The sequence below is a fragment of the Botryllus schlosseri genome, chromosome 10 (assembly GCF_051294905.1).
Source record: "Botryllus schlosseri isolate E-star chromosome 10, Bs_hap1, whole genome shotgun sequence".
Classification (NCBI taxonomy): domain Eukaryota; kingdom Metazoa; phylum Chordata; class Ascidiacea; order Stolidobranchia; family Styelidae; genus Botryllus; species Botryllus schlosseri.
Genome location: NC_137245.1, coordinates 12,163,648 through 12,187,662, shown reverse-complemented (window position 1 = coordinate 12,187,662; position 24,015 = coordinate 12,163,648). Strand labels below are relative to the sequence as shown.

At 40.0% G+C, this 24,015-nt stretch overlaps 1 protein-coding gene across 2 annotated transcripts; it reads right to left on the bottom strand.

Annotated features, from left to right (window-relative positions):
• Positions 1 to 1,239: 1,239 nt before the first annotated feature.
• Positions 1,240 to 23,000, bottom strand: LOC145448214 (uncharacterized). Of its 2 annotated transcripts, none has more exons than XM_080326571.1 (13): positions 22,333 to 23,000; positions 20,527 to 20,665; positions 19,215 to 19,425; positions 19,036 to 19,142; positions 11,975 to 12,044; positions 11,763 to 11,895; positions 11,545 to 11,701; positions 10,945 to 11,113; positions 9,025 to 9,125; positions 8,897 to 8,968; positions 5,514 to 5,666; positions 1,987 to 2,149; positions 1,240 to 1,931 (listed from the first exon to the last, which is right to left on the bottom strand). In XM_080326571.1, exons 2-13 carry the CDS (start codon positions 20,620 to 20,622, stop codon positions 1,822 to 1,824), a joined length of 1,542 nt encoding a protein of 513 aa, XP_080182697.1. In that variant the 5' UTR covers positions 20,623 to 20,665; positions 22,333 to 23,000; the 3' UTR covers positions 1,240 to 1,821. The 2 variants fall into 2 exon arrangements, with proteins under 2 accessions (XP_080182697.1, XP_080182698.1); XM_080326572.1 differs by lacking the exon at positions 22,333 to 23,000 and adding an exon at positions 21,283 to 22,267.
• Positions 23,001 to 24,015: the final 1,015 nt, after the last annotated feature.

Below are 24,015 nucleotides of genomic sequence, written 5' to 3'. Positions count from 1 at the left end.
TCGTTTACAGCAGTGATTCTTGACCTTTTTTCTCTAGCACCTCCTTTAAAAATTGCCTGGGTCTGCCCCCACCGCTATTTTAAGGACTGTAGTAAGCCTAGTGGACGAAGTCCGGATTCGGGTTGGAACTGCACTATTATACCACTCGATTAATTAACGGTATAATTGTTTGTGTTATTTTCGGGATCAAATCCAGGTGGTTAAACAACCATCGGGTAAGGACTGCTTCATAGCATTTGGTTCCTGATAGATGTACACATCCCGAATTCGCCTCTGCGACTGGCATACGTGAACGTTAATTGTATTGAGTTTTGTTCTATTGTTTTCTGTGACTAGTAAATCAACTCAGATAGTGATGAAGATCTTTGCTCATGCTCACATTGAGTTTAGTACTGCACCTAGTTATTATGTGCCTTTAACATGAAAGTATTCTAAACTAACGCAACCCATTTTATACAACGGTCGGGTTACCATCAATGTTCCCTCTAATTTTTTACGAGTCTGCGCACACTCACCCACCAACTGCGCACACTCTTGGACAACAGTGCGTAACGACTAAAAAAGGTCATCATATAGGATTTTTTGTGCGCAACATACATTTTCTCTGCGCAGAGACCGTTTCAGCACTGCGCATTTGCGCACATGCGCAGCTTAGACGGAACATTGGTCACAATACGTCCTCTTTTAGAGGATATGTCCTCTTTTTTGACTTTTTCGAAAGTGTCCTAGGAAGACGCCCAAATATCCTCTTTTCTGAGATTTTGTCCTCTTTTTTGAGAATTCTGGTTAAATATTGGGCAAAATAAGACAGAGATACAGTAAATCAACACTGAAGTAACGCTCTGGCGGCTATTTCTGGAGCTGGGCCGTAAATTTGACTTTTTTTTCAGTCTACTTCCTAAATTTAGTTTCTCACCAATGTTTACTAGTAGTGAAAGTGTGCCTGCTTGTTATCAATATAGTGCAGTGCTTTTCAACCTGTGTCACGGTTCGAACTCGTGCGAATGAAAAAAAATTCAGTGCAAATGACAATCGTGGTGCGAATGAAAATCCCGGATGAATGCGAAGGAAGATTGTCCATATTTCTCACTTTTTTGACGTGGAATAATTCTTAACAGGATATCAAGTACAGTGAGTCCGTAACTTTTGTCGTGTGGACGCAATTCTTAATATTTGTTGGTAGCTCCTCAGCAAACAAAATCCTGGTTCCCTTCTCAAAATGTCACGAAAGTCGTTAAATGATTTTGATTTTTATAATGATTTTAATGTGTCATTCTGACGGTATCATGATATTAGTGTGCAAACAAGACATGGCTATCCCTAAGGGTTGTGGGAAGAGATCACCGAGCCCGCAATATGGAGGGCGTCAACAACAATATAAGTTCAGATAATGGACGATATATAATACCAACAGTCGTCGAGCATGTCCACATTCATGTCGAAATACCAGCAATTTCTTCTAAATGAATAGGCCTACTAGCCAGTCTTCAGGATTACCAGACCACGACCTAACATCGACCTAGCCCTCCGCCACATGCCACCTCACTTTGTCGCTTGCGTCTTATTCTCTGCATTACTTTTCATTCAGTGTGCATGCCTCTTCTTTACTTCGCCTAGGCTAACCCGTGTTTCAGGCTACTCCAAGTTGTCTCGACACCTTGCTATCTTTTCATTGTATCGCAGTCTTGTGATGTTTTGAAACGATGAAAATGATAATAAACCTGATTGACTGATTGACATAATCATTGAAATGACATTTAGTTTATTGCATGTCTGCTTGGTATGCGATCTTTAATGCTGGCAAGCACCACATCATCAAACTCAAGACATTTTCTTCAATTGTACTCGGTCAATTTTACCGGTCGGCGACTTAGGAATCGATTGCACAAATTTGATTCCTCCTCTCAGGTGCTTGAAATCAGACAAATTCCCTTTGGAAAAAACGAGTGTTGATATCGTACAAAACACAAACTTTTGAATTCTTACTATTGACAATATCGTGCACATCTTCAATAGACAGAGTCGCATCGGCTTTCACGACGAATGCCTTGGGCACTTCTCCGCATATTGCATCGGCGACCCCGATAACACCCACGTCGGCGACTTTCGGATGGCGAATGATCACCGACTCCAACTCAGCCGGTGACATCTGTGCGAATCGACGGGTAAACAAGATATGCTCGTTAATCAGAACTATCCCCCACTGTAACTCAAAATGTAATCGTATCTGTTATGTTCGTGTATTTTACGTTGGTATCGTTTGTTTCTTAGTTGTCTAGGATTAGTAATTGCCGCCAATCATTATTTCCTCGTGTGTCGTGCTTCGTATTTATACCCAGGTTGAGTCCTGTTCTCTATCGTCTTTCGTTTTCCTGCACTCTGGATCGTGTCGCCTGTCTTAAGTTGTCCTGCTGATATTATACTGATTTCATATTGCAACCTCGTCGTATGAATTATTGTTCAAGCAAGATCAGGAACATAACAGTATGCTCAAGCCTAACGTAACCCCGAACTCAGCCCTAACATAACCCTATCCTTAACGTTAACCCAACTGATAAATTGGAGCATGCATGTCCATTGTCCAATGTCCACTGTCTAGTTGTCAAAGGGCCGCAATTTTTCTTCTGTTGGACTTTGTTTATATCAGAGGTCTCAAACACGCGGGCCGCGGGCCGCATGCGGCCCTCAAGACCATTTTGTGCGGCCCGCGAATGCATTTTGGAATTTCAAGTATTCGATAATATATTCAAGTGTCATTTTTTTTTGATTTAAGAACTGGAAGTTCACTCTAACACTACTACAAAAATCTGAAATCTCAACAAACTTCACTATCACATCACTTCTAAAATCTAGCATGAGGTGGAAGATTGCTATTACGTCACATTTCTAGTTCATCATGAAAAAAACATGACCCGTTGAGTATTCGTGAATGAAAATTGTGATTTTGTTTGGTACGACCGTTCGTCAAAATACTAGATTTTGGGTGAACTGGGTGATAAACTAAAAATGAGTCGAGTTGAGTAGGGTCAAGCGTTGAAATCAGAAAACGACTTGCGTCTCGGAATGGTGACTAGGTAATCCTACGCACGAAACAATCTATGAAACTGTCATGGGGAATAGTAATATATCAAAATGCCGTAGCTTGTGTTGCGTGGGATATATCTAATCAGATCAATATGGAAACCATTGGCATTCTGTGGCCCCCTTGACGTATATTTGGTTAAATACTAAGTAGGGCCTACTGTTTGTTCTCCTTATCCATGTTATTATCAGTGGTGAGTAAGGTAGAGGTACGCTCCACAGTTGTATCACCAATGGATTCTTCGGCGATTGGAGGTTCTTAACCAGGGGTCCGTAGCCCATTCGTGGTACGAAGCACCACATCAGGGGATAAGATATGCATTGTGGAACTAGGCCTATATGCTGTGGAATATTTTCTGGGCCAATTTATCCAACTGGAAATATTCTTCGCGCCGTACGCGCGATTTTATGCGAATGAGCTTTCTGATTTTTAAATAGGTACCATCAGAAATTTTGTTGACACGGACATGGGAAATCTTATTGAAAGCCCAAAGGGTACGATAGCTAAATATGTTAAGAAACAATTCTTTTACTATGGCCCAATAATGATTATATTTAAATTGTTATTAATCTGTTCCAGTATTAATCGAATAAAATATAACACTGGATTAGTTTGACTTCGGCAATGACAGTAACAATAGCCTGCTTAGGCTACACCGCTCACATGCTCTGATATCAGATCAATCTTTAGTAAATGTTAAAATATTCTACATAAAATTGTGGCACGTCAAAGATCCACTATAAGCTGCAATATTATAACCCGACAGCTCTTAGGATGTCATCATCCGTCCTCTCGCATGATATCTAAAATTATTTTATTCAAATGTTTGAAAATGTAATTTCTTTCGTATCAAGCGGGAATAGTAGGCCTATATGAGTAAATTACATTGTCGCGATGTTTGTGAAATGGCTGTCTGCAGGGTGCCGTGAAATAAGGTGTACTTCGATATTATACATTGAATACCCCTATTATTGATGCTGCGGCCCGCGGCGTCATCAGAAATTGGAAATTGGCCCGCGAGCACATTTGAGTTTGAGACCTCTGGTTTATATGGACCGATATAATATTTGGGCACATAAGAGAGCAACCGTAACAAAACTGATGTAACATAATGATGGTGATAACAATGATAATAAAGTCAGCTGATCCGGGAGAATACTAATCATGTGATTAAAAACTGCTAATCGGGACGCATTTTAGGCGCAGATAATAAAGTTAGCTGATCCGGAAGAATGGTAGTCGTGTGATTAAATACTGCTAATCGCGACGAATAAAGTTGAAAAAGGTTACGCGTGATGGTTAGTCGAGGTGTTTTCAATCAAGTGGCGTTATCTGTTGCATCATAATGCAGGGTTGTAAATAAGTCACAAGGCTCCGAGTTACAAGTCAATCTCACTTTTATAGTTTCAATTCACCACCGAGTCAAGTCCGAGTCCAAGTCAGCCAGCAGAGGTTCGAGTCCGAGTCCAAGTCATTGTGCTGACTGCTCAGTTTCCAGTTAAAGTCTTGGTAAACCCACTTTTTATAACTCTGTTTGGTGATATCGAATGGTTCGCATTTATAATATAACAATTTCCCTAATTTTCAGCAGTTTCTGGTCGCAATTTCAAGTAACAGTACCAACAGACGAAATCCCAATGGTGTGTTGGCTTCGGAATTACAATGAAATGTCGGTCTTGGCCGTCAGAGTCTCGAGTGAATGACTTGGTTCGAGTCATGCGCAATGACTCGAGTCCAAGTCGAGTCAATACACAGATTGACTCGAGTCGAGTCGAGTCATTTTCGTATTTTGAAAAAATGACTCGAGTCAAGTCGAGTCATCAGAAAATCGTGACTCGAGTCGGACTCGAGTCGAGTCATGACTCGAGTCATTACAACCCTGTCATAATGCGAAAATGCGTTATAGGCTATCGGTTTTCAATTTGTTGAATGAAACAGCAGCCTGCTGAAAGCGATACAGCCACTGTAATAGGTCGAATTATCACATTATCGCGAAATGAAAGTCGGGTCCAAATCGTACGGTACAGCTAAGAAAGGGATTATAGAATCGCTCTGCCATGGCCGGTACATAATTCGTTGATTTTTTAGTGAAGCTATTACCAGGAGACGATCGGCATGGTCATTATCGGTAATATTTGTGCGTAGGAATGGCACGCAGTGTACGCAGTTTTTATAGATAACTTCAACTAGTTTTCCATAAAGTTTGTTCCGGTTTGTTAAGTCATGAGATTAACGCTAACTATGCGCTGCGATGAACCGGTTTACTTAATCCTGGGCTGATAAATCCTGACGAACGCGATAATCAACTTTATTGCTAATCCAACTTTATTATCTCCGCCCTAAAAGTGAGTAATTGAATAGACTACTGGTTCAACAAATATGCTACACTGCTGTAACAAAGCCGTACTCTGGAAATTGCGCGTATTTGTACCTGTAATCCCTTGCACTTAATGATCTCTTTCAATCGACCAGTAATGCAAAGATTCCCTTGTTCGTCTATAGATCCGATATCGCCTGTCTTGAACCACCCATCATCAAATGCTGTAGCCGTTGCCTCAGCATTTTTCAAATATCCTTTTAGGACCTAATATACGAGATGAAGGGTAAATGAGCGTGCAAGCAGTTGAGAAAATCACTAAATGTATATACGATGGCCTTGGGATATCTAGGGTTGCATTTAAAACAAAAATCAATTTAAAACAAACGTGACTAAAACAAGGCCCTAATTTAAAACATGTTTTTTAAGCCATGACGTCACCAATATTTGATTGTGACGTCATAGTGGATTGACGTTAACAATTGAAAATATAGGGTAAATATCCAGCTTTTCGTTTGTGAATATTTAGTGACTCTCTGCTGTGAGCTTGACCCGCAATCACACAAAATCAAGAGCGAAATACACTACATGTATAGGCTATAGTCAGCAAATGATGCTTATTCAACCAATCAATGAAATTGATATCGTTGTCTGATGTAAAAAAATCTAGCAGGCGTATGGGGTTAATCTTGACTTCATATGTTCATTGTATCATGAAAACCAAATCCGTGCGATTGGGGTGTTGGCTACTGCCGTATAATTTGTTAATGGGGTAATATCGGTAGAAAGCATGGAAACCCGTTTTACACTCTGCTCAATATCAACGTAGCACCAGAGGTGGTCAGTAACGAAGTACTTCTACTTTTTGGAAGTACTCAAGTAGTTTTCCTCTACTTTTGATACTTACTCAAGTAGATCTGATTTTATCTACTTCTACTTCTACTTCATAATATTTTGTGATCTACTTACTTCCTTTCCGCTATTTTGAGTTTGTCAAGTAGAAGTAGTGTAATCCCCAATACGAAAGATAGCCTGAGGAATTTCGGGGCTGTTTTCACGGAGTACCAACATTTAATATTCAGAAAAGTCAAGTAAATCCCAGAAATTTTGTTGCGCTTCGCGCACAGTAGTTATGGAGTGACAAATACGTTTTCACGAAAGTATCATTGAATATAATTTAGGTACCGGATTGCTTGGCTCCGCTCACACCGCAATGGCGCCCATATTCAATATTTCATCACAGTAAATATAGCCCACCATAACGTTTGAAACTATCGTTTCGCAATCTAGCAATTACCTATCATATCGTAATGTAGCAGCCCATGACGTGTCCTGCTAATCTGGAAAATCCGTTTTTTTACCGTTACGCCTGTTTTAGCAGATCACCTTTGAAGCTTTATGGACAAAAGACATGAAATATATTTTCCGCTTTTTAGAAGTGTTATTTATATTTCACTTTCAATTCCGAGTATCACACTTTGAGTTCGAACTACTTTCAGTTCTTTTGTATGCAGAACATACATGTTGAAGGATAAAAGCAAGTGTAGTAATACCTCTATTTTCCGAAAACAAAAGCTACACTAAATATAAATTTTACGATCCACAATATTTTTTATTAACGTAAAATAATCGCGCAAAGCGTTGAAACCGTATCCGATGCAACTTTCCGCATTGCTCTTTGCTTCAACTTGGGGCCTTATAATATAGGGTGGAGCGCCATGCCATGATATTCTCTAAAATGGGGTCTTCTAGTTAACAAAGGGTTAGTATCGCATTTTCATATCAATATTATAATTTGCATCCCATGATGCGAAAGAATGCTTATTCTGTCGAAAATTGATACCTCCTGGAATGCATCAATACGAATTGGGCTCTCTGCACCTTCCGCATAGCAGGGTTGTAATGACTCGAGTCGCGATTTTTCGGTGACTCGACTTGACTCGAGTCATTTTCTCAAATGCGTAAAATGACTCGACTCGACTCGAGTCAACTTTTGTGTTAACTCGACTTGTACTCGAGTCATTGTGCATGACTCGAACCAAGTCATTGAATCGAGACTAGGACGCCCAAGACCGACATTTCATTAAAATTACGAAGAATAGTAGGTTACCACATTATTGGTATTTCGTCTGTCAGTCCTGATACCTGGAAAATAGGGCTATAATCTGTTAAGACGGAGGGAAATTACTATTTTACTAATTCGAGCCATTCTATACCAGTCGAGTAGAGTTGAGAAAAGTGGGTTGAACCGGCATAAACTGAAAAGTGAACAGTGAACATAATGACTTTGACTCGGACTCGAATCAAAACACCTTGACTCGGACTCGAGCCTCTACTAGATGACTTGGACTCGGACTTGACTCGGTAGTCACTTGAAAATGACTCGACTTGACTCGAGTCAAAACTATAAAAGTGAGATTGATTTGTGACTCGGAAACTTGTGACTTGGTTACAACCCTTCCGCATAACTCAATTGGCAGCTTCTGACAGTCCATGCGAACGAATTGAGACATTTTCCACAACTACTTACTTACTTGAGTAAATTTAAAGTCAGTCAATTCTACTTCTACTTCAAGTAGTTTTGGGTGGCTTATGGAAGACGTACTTCTACTCGTACTTGAGTAGATTTTTTCGTCGCTACTTCTACTTCTACTTGAGTAGCTTTCTTGACTACTTTGACCACCTCTGAGCAATACTCATACGCCGAATACATTGTCCGGCTTGGCCTAGACCGTTAAGGCGTAATCTTGTATTCCCTTGCAAATCTTCGTCGAAATTGTTGGCAAAGCGACGGAAGATATTGGTTTTACGGGATTATTATATCATTTGATTGCCCCAGTTGATACATTTGGCGACGTTTAGAACGTCAATATGAACGTGCACATTGAGATAGGTTATCACTTCACTGAAATGTAGGGCGGGAATTAGCGATAGAACGTCACGTGACGTCAACAGGTTCACGTTCGCGTTCACACAGAACCTTTCAAAAAGGTTCGCGTTCACACGAACCTGAACCTTTAAGAGGTTCACACCATCCCTGGTAAATATAGTTCCTTTGACGAAATATCTGTACTATTAATGTTGAACCGACTATTTTGAGGATTCCAACCATTCCATATCGATATACGTCGGCTATATCGGGTGGTAATTGTCCGTAGGCCCATATAACATGTATTTTGGAAAGTATTTACACAATTATGGCATAATTTTACTACTTAAAAAAACACAATTTTTTTAAAGGCCTTTGTTTAAAACACTGCTTAAAACATGTTTTAAACAACGTATTTTAAAACACCGTTTGTTTTAAATGCAACCCTAGGGACATCCATCACCTCCTCATCATTATAAGATACTGGCGCGATAACACACCCGCGGAAGAGAATGAGAGGGCTCTACTCGCGGAAGATGGAAAATAGCGCGCATAATCAAATTATTTTATTGAGATCATATTAGTTGTATATCATCATAGCATGATCATAGTTACATTTTTCGCTTACTTGAGAACTGCGAATATAAATTTCTCCCGCAGATTTAAATCCACATTCTTTCCTTGTCTTCAAATCGATGACCTGTGCGTTCATGTATATCAACCGACAATTAAACCTAAATTTGGGATTGAAATAACCTTCACTTCTACTCCGGGTTCAATTTTTCCCGAAGCTCCCATCTTGTCTGCTTCCGTTATCGGCCCAACGGATATCATACCGCCTTCTGTCATCCCGTATGCTGAATGTAATTCGTTGGATCACGGTTACGATATTCCTAAATTAGTTAGCTATGAAGGATACCGAGAACACGATCTTATAAGATATGAGGTTACGTGGCACCACATTTCCAATTATAAACCATAGAAGTCTGCGTACAGATAGGCCCCCGTGATTAAGCCATGGCTTCAAAAAAAAATGCGGACATGATTACCTTTTCCTCTTGAAGTGTGCAACTGGTGATGGGTAACTTTGACTATCAGACTGATCGATGTACAGTAGGCTACATAAAGCAAACGTTCTTACGGTGGGTCGCAAAAGATATATATTTTGGGTCGCGACTGTATCAGCGCGAGCATTTAATTATGCATGTAATATTTGCTGAATTTTTCGATACGAGAAAATTCTTCGCGCTCGGAGCGATTTCCTGTGGCTAGTGCCAATGTTCCCTCTAATTTTTGACGAGTCTGCGCTCACTCACCAACTCACTGCGCAGAACTTTTGACAACAGTGCGTAACGACTAAAAAACGGTCATCACTTCGGATTTTTTGTGCGCAGAGACCGTGTAAGCACTGCGCATTAGCGCACGTGAGCAGCTTATAGAAGGAACATTGGCTAGTGCGTACCCAGATTACTATATTGGGTATGGGCAATAAGCAAAACACGCAGAAAATTGGTTACGGCAATTTGACCTGGTCATGAAAATATGCCGACCTTTGTATTTAACGAAATTGTTTGATGTCATGTTAAGATTTGATACCATTGTTTTTTTTCTGGAAAGCTCCGACTTGCTTGGGGTAATACTCGGGAAGGGTAGACGGAGGGAAGAGTGGTTCCTTAAATGCCGCACCCCAGAATGAGTCTAACTGTATTCGGAAATGTATATAAGATTGCCCAGCATATTTCATTCTCAAAATTTAAAGACCAGAAGAATATAGGAGCCAGATGCATATAGTAAGCCCCCGGAAGTTTATCATCATTATCACGGCATATTTGATGAAGTAGGGTTACCATACGTCATCTTTTTTGACTTTTTTGAAAGTGTCCTCGGAGGACGCCCTTTTGTCCTCATTGTTGAGATTTTGTCCTCTTTTTTTTAGAATTTTGGTCAAATTTACTGCCAAATTCGACTAAAATACCGTAAATCAGCACCGAAGTAACGCTCCGGCGGGTATTTCGGGAGCTGAGCCGGAAAGTTGACCGTTTTCTAAGTCAACCACCCTGATAATGTGAAAGAAAAACTGTATTTTGGGAACTGAGAGAGAAAGTTTACCTTTTTTAGCCAACCGACCAAGAAGTGGAAAAAATTTACCATTTTCTCAGGATTTTCCTCCGGTTTATTAAGTCTGAAAATTCTGAAAAAGTGCCCCCATTTCATGTTTCCAAAATTTGGTAACCCTAATGATAGAGCGACGCGTTTTGTTGTATTCAGTCCCGATTAAGCGGTATTTGTTCTTCGAGGACGCAGCGTGTGTTGTAGTTGTGCGCTTTCGATTCCGAGGTGGAGTAGTCGTTGCATTGAATAGAATACCCTATGATGGGTCAAAGATCAGTGTTTATTTGGGCGGAAGGGGGCTGAAAATATATTGTTTCGGTCCTGGTTCTAACACAAAACCACATACTCCGGCTCCTCATCAGGATCGTGACTACCTCTGGTCGACAGGCAAAGCTTTTCTAGTGTGATGTCATAATGACAAACAATGTGTCATACCTCATTTTAAAATCCGCTAGTTGGCGCTTACGAGTGTCCGGCATTTGATCCACAAAAATAATGTAACCCTAACTTATGCTTGCTGATGTATAGATAACTATTAAAAGGATATGAAAATAATATTATTACCCGCCAAAAAGGTGACTTTGTACAGCCTTCTCATTTCTTTTATTCCGAAAGACGAAATTGGGGCTCCTCCGCAGATAACCGTCTTCAACGACGACAGGTCATATTTGTGCGCGTTCTTCGCATTAATCATTTCAATTACCGTTGGAGTAAAGCAAGTAGCTACGGTTATCTGAAATAGAAACGGATAAAATATTCGTCAATCTAGCATTACCGATAGTGTGATTGGTATGGTATCTAATGCTGAACATCACCTCGATTGTAAGGATTGGTATGTTCATGGTGAGATTTTCCTTGCCTAAAGGCTAAGACCTAACTTGAGAAGTGAAATTGCAATTAACAGAGCGAGGGCGGGTAAATGGTGCGAAGCATCGAACAGAGGTGGTAAAAGACGTCAGCATTGATTCTTAAATGATACTAAAAGTAATACCGCAAATATCTACTCAATGACAAGACGAACTAGCGATTCCGAGGATATCCCGAAACCAATCAAAGTAGAAGTCAAAAGTGAGATGTCTTAATAGCGTTGAACAAGTTAGTAGTTGTAAAATAGTAGACCCAATCGATACGATATGCATATGTGACAGCGAATCTTAAGCTTACTTGATATTTTTCAATGTCTTCAAATAGTTTCTGTAACTGAAACTCCCTCTCCAAGATTATTTTCCTTCCAATCTGTAGATTTGCAAAAATACTCAGGAATCCGCTCATATGATACATTGCTCGATCGTCGTAGAACGTGCCTCCTCCACTAATGAAACTTATGGTGAAAAAATGGAATTAGTTGTCTGTCAAAGCAATAATCGTGGATTGGAATTTACAATTGAGATTGGAGTGATAAAAGCACGGCTTTGTGAGTAAGTAAGACGCATTTTGGAAGACCCGTTGTTCCACTGGAATATGCAGCAATCGCGACGTCATTTTCCGGGTCAATGTCGTCTTTCGCCAGAGATTCTATCAGGTATTATACGATAATATAATATTACTTCACAGCGAGATATGATAGGTAGTTGAAATTATTGACAAAATATACCTGCAGTTGCCTCTTCCAATATGTCTTCGACGGTTTTATATCTTCGGCTTTTTCCAATCACGAATATATGCTAATAAGAACTCAATATTAAGTAGAATATCGCCCATTCATATTATGTAAGTCTTTCGATGAAAAAAGCACAGAAATGCTGCGAGCGCCACACCAACGTCTTGAATTATCAATGCTATTAATATTATTATTAAGTACATGCCCTATTATTCATAGTACAGTATTCCCCCAATATAGCAATTTAGTATCTTGCAAAGCATTTCATCAACGTAATACCCTTACCCTGTTATACAGGATTAATCCGATAAATTGACTGCATACCAAACTCACTCAACTATATCATTTTACTAAATCACGTTTGTTAGTCCACTGTGGGGTGATAGAGCAGGGTTGTAAGCAAGTCACATGGTTCTTATTCACAAAGTCAATCTCACTTTTATAGCTTTGACTCGAGTCAAGTCGAGTCATTTTCAATTCACCACCGAATCGAGTCCGAGTCCAAGTCAGTGTGTAGAGCAGGGGTGGGCAATTATTTTCCTCCGCGGGCCAAATGAGAATTAGAAAATACCTTGACGGGACGAGTGAAAATTTTTAGCTATATTCTCCAGCGTAGATTAATTTTATTTCTAAATCACATTGTTAATAAATGCTGCTCAGTGAATGTGTTTATGTTAGGTAATGAGAAAGTGGCGGTTATTGAAGAAATATCTATTTGCCGTCATGATTCGAAACAATGTTGAACATGATGCATTTGTAACTCTTTAAACCCCTATCGACGTAATTCTATCAAGACACTAGCACAGTGGTGCTCAAACTATTTTTTAGACACGCCCCCTTTATGATAGTGAAACTTTCACGCCAAAGCCCCCCCCCCCCCTATTATGATATCACAACATAACAAAACGAGCAACCAGCATGCTAGCAATCCCGATGGATAGTTTGATGGCATGGAAGGTTATGGATGTTGATGAGAGAATTCTGTAATATCAAAGTCGGGACAATACACCCAGCAATAAAGTATAAGCTTGGGTTAAATCGCGCATGGCGCGAAAAAAAAATTAACTTCTGATTCACCCCTATCCTGAGATGTATATGGGATAGCACAATGCTTGTCTTGGTTGCAGCATTCCGACCAGTGTGCACTGTGCAGTACAGCTCAAATACCCTTGATGTTGAGCGAAGTTTGCCGATTTTCTGAAATTCGCTGTCCCTTGACCGAGCGTTTCGTGTTTTTGTCATGATTAAATCCTTGATCTCGGCACTATACTCGGCAAAAACTACAAAGGACGTGTTTATCCCTAACTCCAGTATACAAATATTTAGTGCTCTTCTAAGCCATCTTTGAATTTCAGCTTTCGGCTTTCTCTTTTTGACATGTTCGTTCATCCTTTATGGGTGATAGATATGATGAGTCATATAGTAGTAGCGAGAACTGATTGAATTGTTTTTCGAATTAGGGATTTGGTACGCCGCAAGTAACAATTTGAATCACGCACCGTATATTGCGCAATGTGACAATGGCAACAAAGAAGGTTTTTCCTGAACTTCATGGAAATAGTGATTTCTTGTGAACTCGATTGTTATTCATACTTTGCCACATTGTCTTTATTTTGAATCCGGATACGCACGCGATGTACGTATAGGCAGGCTAATCGTGGCATATTTGAACATGCTTCAAAGTAAATGAATTTCCTGTTTAGTTCATACATCCTATGATTTTAGTCCACGCTTAAACATTCAAAATGCTAGTTTATTGTTGAGAATTCTGAGCAACCTTTCGCGGGCCGCACACAATGGCTTCGCGGGCCGCATTTGGCCCGCGGGCCGCACTTTGCCCAGGCCTGGTGTAGAGGGTCGAGTCCGAGTCACAGTGTTGTGACTCAAGTACGGGTCCATGTCATTGTGTTCAGTGTTCAGTTTGGGATTCAATACTGTCCAATACACCTATTTCAACTCTGCTCGAATGATATAGAATGATTCGCATTCATAATGTGGTAATTTTCCTCGTTTCAATTTCTAGCTCGATTTTCCCAGTATCGGGACTGATAGTCGAAATACCAACAATGTGGTGACTTTACCATTCTTCGAAGTGGCAATGATATGTCTGTCTTGGCCGTCCTATATTCTCGAGTCATATGACTTGGTTCGAGTCATGCACAATGACTCGAGTACAAGTCGAGTCACTTTACGCATTTGAAAAATGACTCAAGTCATGTCGAGTCACCAAAAACTCATGACTCGAGTCAGTACAACCCGGCACTAGAGTTGGAGATGCTAGTGTTTTTGAAGATGTTAGTGCAAACGGCTTATTTTTGTATAATGTGTGTGTGGGGTTACTGGTGCTTGACTACTAAGGTCTTGTGCACCAGACCACTTCGAATATAATATATCCACAAAAATTAGATTGATCGGGTGACTAATACGAATTCAATAACAAGCTGCATTGTATATGGACTGGATAATAGGGCCAGTACTGTCATGTCGACATGGTTCCCTCTAGCCTAGGGTTGCCATGCGTCCGGAATTTCCCGGACATGTCCGGAATTTCACCATTAAAACTGCGTCCAGGAGGAATTTCTAAAATATGCCTAAATGTCCGGAATTTTGAAAGCTTGAAGTAAGCTCATAATTTTTTCGTAAATCAACTTAAACAATATTATTTTTGGGCCGATTTATGCTACATGTAGTTTTTCTTCGCGCTGCGCGCAATTTAGGAACACAAATTTTGATTTTGATATGGGGACCACCACCGTCGCAAAAACTGCAATCAGAAATAAATAAAAATACCATTCATTTCCAAAAATAACTCTAATTGTAATCGCAATTACAAAATAGCGGTATATTCATAGAATCGGTTTAGGCCGTTTGGATGATTATTCAAAGATGGTGGTTCTAAACCTGGGGATAGTTTACCTTTATAAAATTATATAGTAATATATGGAAAAACCAATATTATTGACATAATTCGTTCAAATCATTTAACGACCAGATGCATATAGTAAATCCCCAGAAGTTGCATCGATTACCCTACGGTGGGCCCAAGATCACTGTTTGTTGGGACGGGAGGGGGCTGAAAAAATGTGACCTCGGCACTGGCTAAAACTTATATCACACAACCAGATACTCCTGAACAGGATCGTGACCACGTCTAGTCGATAGACAAGGCTTTGCTGGTGTGACGTCATATTGATCGACAATGTGCTGCTCATTGTCGATTGCTCATTTCTAAAATCCGCTAGTGGGCACTGAAGAGCGTCCGGAATTTGTGCGACAAAAATATGGTAACCCTACTCTAGCCGCACTCTCCAAATATTGTATCCGAGAAGCATCTGGGTTTTTGTATAATGTGTTGAATTCGTGTTTTAGTAGCTGGCCATACCGAAAATCTTGATCATACAGGGTGCAACACAATTTGAGGCATGTCTACGCATTGTCGATTTCTATTCAAAAAATGCATTCTTAAATTAAGCGATCTTGACTTCTTATCTTTACAGACCATGCCATTAATATATCGAGTTCTACCTTCATTGCATTCCCTTGGTTTCCACAGCTAATTAATAAAAAGTTCTGTAACTATACAAGGAACTCACTGAAATTAACGTACTGCTCGTCCCCAGAGGTGGTCAAAGTAGTCAAGAAAGCTACTCAAGTAGAAGTAGAAGTAGCGACGAAAATATCTACTCAAGTACAAGTAGAAGTACTTCTTTCATAAGCAACTTAAAACTACTTGAAGTAGAAGTAGAATTTACTGACTTCAAAAGTACTCAAGTAAGTAAGTAGTTGTGAAAACGACCCTAATTCGTTCACATGGATTGTAATAAGGTGCAAATTGAGCTATGCGAAAGGTGACGAGCTTGATTCATATTGATGCACACCAGCAGGTATCCAATTTTCGATAGCATAAGCATTCGTCCACATCATAGGATGAAAATGATAGTATTATTATGGAAATGCGATACTTATCCTCTGTTTTCTCGAACAGCACGTTTTAGAAAATAGCATGGTATGGCGCCATCCCCCATATTATAAGGTCCGTATAGTTTAGTCGAAGAGCAATACGGAGAAATTGTATAGGATACGGTGCAAACACTTACCGCGATTAGTAAACGTTATTGAAAGTATAGGGGACCGTAAAAATGCCATATTGTGTAGCTTTATTTCCGGAAATTAAAGGCATTGCTACATTTGCTTTTATCAGTGGCGGCTCGTCCTATAGGGCAACTGGGGCATTGCCCCACCTAAAATTCTGTTCAATAACAATTATTTACCATTTATAGATGCACGGCAATCAATATATACCGAAATCACAGCGAAACCCGCATTATTCTTGTGCTTTCGCTGGTAAATGCCCATACCTATAGCGAAGTCTCTGCGAAAATCGCATTCTCTTCTGTGTTTTCGCTTTGTGAATGCCTAGCCGGGGCTTGCCCCGGTAGCGCTCATAACAAGCTTTCACTTTCTATTCTCTCGAAGCCGCGCATAATAAAGAAACGGTGATTTACTCTCTCCTATTCATAAAATTACCGAGCAAGTGGGGCAACCTTGCCTGGTTGCCCTTAAGGTGTGATGTAACAATGGTATCTATATCTTTACTTGGTTGCCGTCTTATGCGTTAAGTCGACCTTTGCTGGTATAGGTCGATTTTGACGATGTTTCGCTCCATGATAATTCTTGAAACTTGGTATGTTATGTCGTGAAGGTCGTATTTAACACTGCTTCAAGTTTCAGGGTTGCTACTTGAAGTGTAGGGTAGTAATTTCGTTTCCAAAGTTGACTGTGTGCTGATCCGTCATGTATCGCAAACAGATTTTACTCAAAAGCGGGTATTGGTCTCCATTGATTTTGACGATGTTCCATACCGAGATCGGTCATGAAATTTGGCATAGTTGGTCGTAGTGTTAGTATCGATCGTCGTATCAAGTTTAAAGTTTATCACTGAACTATGTGTGTGGTAATTTCGTTTCCTAATTCGAGTGAGAGCTGACTCGCCATTTATAACAAGCAGATTTTACGCAATACCGGTATTGGTCTGTATCGATTTTAACGATGCTCCGTACCTACATTCGTCTTGAGCTTTTGGACGGTATATCTTGATTTCAGTATCGAACGCTGTGCCAAGTCCCGAGGTTGACACTCAATGATTAGGGCAGTAATTTCATTATCGAGGTCGAGTATGGTAGGCCTAACGCTGACTACCGCATTGCGGATTTCACTCAAAAGCTGGCGTTGGTCTGTGCTAATTTTAGCTGTGTTTCATACTGAGATAGGTGATGAGATGATGATTTCATGAAACAGTTTACTAAGATTCTCGGTTTGCATTCAGATATTTACTTTATTTTATATTCTCCAATGTCAATTTCACCGTGTGGTCTTCATGCCATTTGCTGACAACCCGATGTCAAGCGCGTTAGCTAGTTCGTTTTCGATGACGGCTAACAGCTGATCAATTGATCAGCCTATTCCTCAACATATTTCACGCAAAATTCTGTGGTTTTAGGCAAGACTCGGCTCTTATCAGCCTAAAAATTGTCCATTGATCTAATCGTACACTGGAGGAAAGCGCACTTTTACCTTTTCCCAACGTATTGCGATAAAAAATAAAAGGCTGACGCATAAGCGAGGATAAGGACGCCTTGTTATACACTTTTATACTGCTGGTGCCAGGGGACAGTGTCTCTAGTTCGACCGAAATTGGGTATCGTATCGTGATCTGAAGCATGTGGTCTACTGCAAACGGTGTCTCGATATTACCCGATAGTTGACGTTGCTCGGCTCGAGTTGACTTGTTTATATTCTAATACATCGATTTCCGAAGTAGTAACCACTAGTGAACTTTTAAAATTCCAATAGTTGAAAAATCGCTTTCTATCAACTTGACTGCAATAATTAGACTCGATGCGTTAGATGTGCGCCCGATTCTCAACGCTCTCATTCTGAGTATTCCAGATTTCAATGTACTCGTCATTGAACATTTTGCTACTATGAAATCACGCCGCGCGCAATAGGCCTGCTGATATAAACGTTAAAATATGCAGGTATGAACAACTGTACTTGATATTTTCTTTCGAATAATTTGAAATACGTAAGTCTTGTTTACCATGCTTAATGCATATACCCCATACAAACTGTGTGTGACCACCACGAAGTCCCATTTTCACGTCGGAATACACTATTGTGACGTCATTTAAACAATTAAAATCGCGTACACCCCTTGCCCCACCCGAGCCGCCACTGGCTTTTATACTTCAACATATATTTTATCCAGACAAAAGAAACTGATACTATTTATAACTCAAAGTATATGATACTGGGAATTGAAAATAAAACATAAATACTACTTCTAAAAGCGGAACACGTTTTTCATGCCTTCAGTCCAGAAAGTTTCAAAGGCGGTATGCTAAAACAGCACTAAAACTAAAAAAAAGTCAAGAGTCCACTTTTCCAGGTTAGGACGAGCCATGGACATGCTAGATTACGATATGACAAGTAAATGATGGATTGCGAAACATCAGTTTCAAACGATATGATGAGCCATATATACTATGACGAATTATTTCATTTGGGCGAAGGGCGACAATGTGGTGTGAATGCAGGGATATCTAGTTCTAGATATCCCTCTGTGAACGGAATCACGCCAACCCGCTACCTAAATTATATTCATTGATACTTTCGTGAAATCATACTGGGAACTCCGTATCCACTGCGCGCGCAGCGCGACGAAAATCTTGGCTTTACTCAACTCAACTTTTATGAAAATTAAATGTTGATGCTCCGTGAAAACTGCCCCGAAATTCCTCAGGCTATTTTCCTGACTGGAAGATTGAACTACTTCTACTTGACAAACTGAAAATAGCGAAAAGTAAATAAGTAGATCACAAAATATTACGAAGTAGAAGTAACGAAAATCAGATCTACTTGAGTAAGTACCAGAAGTAGAGGAAAACTACTTGAGTACTTCGAAAAAGTAGAAGTACTTCGTTACTGACCACCTCTGCTCGTCCCTCCTACCATATACACGAATATTACTATATTCACTATCAAAATATATATACCTCGAGGAAGAGAAGTTTTCCCTTTGCTGCTTCTAATATAGCGAGCCGATCTTCGTCCACAAACACGACCTTTGGCTTGGTTATACCGAATTCATAGAGGACTTCATCTTCACAGAAAGACACACAAATCTTGAGTGTATATATGTATATGACTGATGGTGTTATTATACGCATATTACTTTCTCGATAATAATCTTTACAGGGTGTCACAACCGCTCCTGATCCAATTACCCCGAGCATGATATAAGCAAATTCGTGGCGATTTGATGAAAAGATCGATACATATTCTCCCTTTTTTATACCCAATCCCTGCAGGTAGGACGCAATTTTCCGCGAGTTATCCAAGAAGTCCATAAACGTTATGCAGTTTCCGTCTTGTGATCCATCAACCTTAAATCAAAAATTCATTTTCCTCGTATGTTAAATATTACATGGGAGCAATAAATGTAATAACATGTTTCATATAGAGCAGTGGTTCCCAAACGGTGGGGAATTCCCCACTGGTGGGGAATTTTGAGATTTCTGGTAGGGGAATGGACTCACTTTTGAAACAAATCTTTACAGTGATATTCTCCTTTATTAAATGTCGTTTTGAAATGCCGACCGAATATTTCATAGCTCATTTGAAATTCAGCGATTCATATTATCAGTGCCTCCAATTAGCGAGAATCACCTGATTAGCGACACGCGATCTCCAGAAATGTTTTTATTCATTTGTTCACCATCATCCGTCACGAAACGTAGTTGTAGAAAAATTCTGATTCGTTGTAATAAGAACTCATATTGCTGAACACGTATTCAAGGAAGATCGCGGACTCGCTAATTGATAGCACACCCGGACTCATTACAAATGAGATTACATATTTATGTTATTTCAAGTTCTTTTAGTAGGCTATTGTGCGAAAGTGTAGTTTACGGCGGCTTATATATGTATCGTCAACATCAGGAAGTTTATCTGACCCAGGTATTATTCGGCATTTACGTAGGTAAACTGATGCTACCCCGTAACATTTGGAAAATTTTCAACCCCTTCTATTTTTCTGTTGGCTGCGCGCCGGGGTAGATACATATATTTACGGAGGTGCGTTTACGGTTACCAGTTCACCGCTGCGTTAATTTTATTGTGTGCTGATCAATTCTGGGGATCTTAACAATCACCATAGCACGTAATATTTACCAAGCAAAGTCTCGCAAAATTTTATTGCAGGTAGCACTTTAAAGGGTAGATATGGATATAGAGATTTTAGGTGGGGAATGAAGGCTCGGAATAAATCGGAAGTGGGGAATTAGGATAAAAAGGTTGGGAACCACTGATATAGAGTGAAATCGCTCATTTCATGATTACTTCGAATTTGAATTTATCATTCCACTGATACTGCAGTGCAAGCATGACAGCAAGCATTGCGACCTTGAGATGCACCTCAGTGATTTCAACTGTCAATTTTATTCATTGTATTTTAGACTGTTGTGGTGTTGGTACCAAATACCTACTATTGCTATCTTGTTTCCATGACTTTGCAGCTTCTCCCAAATGAATCCATGAACCGACACATCAAATATGTTGATATCTCCGCCATAGAACGACATGCTGGTCAGAAATATTTTGAGCTTTCTTTCGCACTAATTCAATCTGAAAGATAGAGATGGTGCGAACCCCGCAAAGGTTCAGGTTCGCGTGAACGCGAACCTTATCGAAAGGTTCTTTGTGAACGCGAACACGGATCTGGTGGAACGTCACGTGACGTCATATTGCTTATTCCAACCCTACATTTCAGCGAAGTAATATATGAACACGATACCTAGCGACGACTCAGACCAAATTATGCCATAATGTTAAAGTGCATGGTGACTTTTAAAACGTCACCAGATGTGTGAACTAGCACAGTCAAATGTTATAATGACCCAACAAAATCAATATCTTCCGTCGTTTTGCCATCAATTTCGACGAGGACTTGCAAAGGGCATATAAGCTTACGCCTTAGCGGTCCGGGCTCGACCGGGTAATGTATTCGGCGTGTGACTATTGCTACATTGATACTGAGAATAATTGCTACCGATATAACCCCATAAACAAGTTATACAGTAGCTAACACCCCAATCGCGTGAATTTGGTTTTTATGACACAGTAAACATATCAAATCAAGATAGATCCCCTACGACTGCTAAATTGTTTACACTAGACAACGATGTATTCTTTGTATCATTTTCATTGATTGTTTGAAAAAGCATAATTCGCTGACTACCTACATGTAATGTATTTCGTTCATGATGTCGTGTGATTTCGGGCCAAGCTTACAGCAGCGAGTCACTAAATATTCTCAGACGAAAAGCGGAATATTTCGAGCAAACTTTTGCAACAAAGCAAGCAAAATTTCTGAAATTGGCAAGGTGAATGCTCGTACAGTGTTGATTTTTTATGCTGCTAGTGCCACACGAAGCATTGTTCAAAGTTGAGATGCAAGGAATTTCGACCAAAGGTGTTGTAACGACGTGAAATATTGTAGTAATGAAAAAGGTTCAGAGTGCAGAACATACCAAGGCTCGATTGTGAACGGGAACATCTAAATTTCCGAGGTTCACACACAGAACGTGAATGTGAACCACTCGTTCACACCATCCCTTCTGAAAGCAACGCCAGATATGTCCTTTAGATTGCAACAGTGTTGGGATCAAGTCACTACCTTCGAGTCACGAGTCATCTCGAGTCATCGAAGATTTTGACTCGAGTCAAGTCAAGTCACTCGATTTTCAAAGGTGACTCGAGTCAAGTCAAGTCACCCGATGTTTGGAGATGACTCGAGTCAAGTCGAGTCAAGTCAAGTCAAGTCACGAGTCAAGTCACTAGTCGAGTCAAGTTGAATTTTCAAAGTACGATACATGACTCAAGGTCATTGCATTTTGCTAACTGTTTTAAATACAGATGGAGTCCCCATTTATTCTGAATCAAGGAACGAATAAAGAGTTGATTAGACACGCAAGAAGGCGCTATATCGCTCATGCATACGTATAGAACTGTCAAACTACGCAAGTATAGCGGTATAGCCTCAGTCTATAACAGGGGTGGGAGAACCGCGACTCGCGAGCCGCATGCTGCTCTTCGAGTCTTTGACTGCGGTTCTACAATGAGTGTGCAATGTGCATTCGGTGACAATGAACGTAAGCCACTGTGCCTTTTCCGTCAAGATTCGACCAATAATCACAACGCTAAAAATGAAACGTCATTACGAAACCAAACACCAAAACCTTAATAGCCAAAATTTACTAAAAATAGACATATTTACGAAGTATTATGATTACCGAGCTCCGCACTGTTGCCGTGATATCAGTCCTATTTCAAACACCTTGCAGCCTAGGTGGAGACGCATCGTCTTGTACCACACAATAAGAAACTTCATTCGATACCCTACATTTCCTTGAGACGAAATAAATTAGTATATCTAAATTTTTATGTTGTGATTCTTTTAAGGCAACGATTTTTGATATGCGGCTCTCGCGTGAAGCAGCTCTGTCCACCCCTGATCTATAATTATCAGCCAAAATATAGGATAGCATAAGAAGCATCAGAAAATTCAATAAAATTATATGGAGCAATACCCTACCCACATATATATCCAATATCCATGATGTACAATTATAAACGTATGGACGATATTCGTTCGATTTAAAGCACGCAAGAGGGCTGGTTGAGGTGAGCAAGTTCACGACAACGTATGCTATAAGCTCAGATCACTGCGTCAACGATCAATTCATTAGTGATGTAACAATGGAGGCTCGGTAAGACTCACAATCATTGAGTGATCGGTTAACAATCCGAACTTATACAAGATACGGCGATTTAGTCCACATAGTTTACTTGATGACTTGAAATTGACTCGTAAATTTTGCTTCGAGTCACAAGTCAATCTGCGTTTTAGAAGCGTCGAGTCAAGTCAAGTCAAGTCATTCTTACGAAGTGACTCGAGTCAAGTCATACGTAAAAGGTGACTCGAGTCTGACTCGAGTCAAGTCATGACTCGAGTCATGCCAACACTGGGATTGCCACTCTTGGTATGGCCAGTAGACGATATAGACCAGTGGTTCTCAACCGGGGGTCCGCGGACCCCTTGGGGTCCGTGAAGCATTTTCAGGGGGTACGCGAAGCCTCTAAATTTGGAAAATGATTGACAAGCAAATTTTATTTTATTTTTCAATCAGGAAAAGCATGGGCCTGTTTCGCTTCATACTAGCTAAGACTTTAGGACTCATCATTGAAATGGTCGTCAGAGATGAAATATCCGACTGTGCAGACTCATTTTAATTGTCAAATTGCCAATAGCCTGCTGATGCAAACTTATTGCTGTTTAGAGATGTTTTGTTGGGGTTTGTGGAAAAATGAAATGATGAAGATAGCAAGGTCAAACAGGCAAACATTTCGGATTTGGAGTTGTCAGTCTTAGCAAATTTGTATACAGTCGTTTAAGATAGAAATTCCTGAATTTTTTTCCGCATCTGTCCCAATGAAGGAATTGAAACCTCGTCACGAAATCCATTTTCTCCTGTGATATAACCACTAAACAATTTTAATATGATATGCTAGATAGAAATGACTCTAGGATGGACGTGGTATCTTCATTAAAAACTCACACCAAAAGCTGTCGTCGGAAGCGTTACGCGTTAATATTACATTCGCCACCAATATATCTTTGTGGAAATGGATTTTAGGCACTCATTCATATCAAATCGAAGACGCGGATTTTCAAGACAATAAATGCAGCTAGAAAATTCCCTTCGAAATAATATTAGTCTACCAAATTTCTACATATAGTGTGCTGTTATTTTCAAGAAAAGAGATTTTGTGGCTGTTCATCACTATAGTCTACATTTACTATTTGCACAAGACAGTTGACGGTTGCACGATAATTGAGCTAATTTTGAACGAAAACTTGAGGGGGTTCGCGGGGGTCCGAGACGGTCCAAAAGGGGTCCGCAAAGACTAAAAGG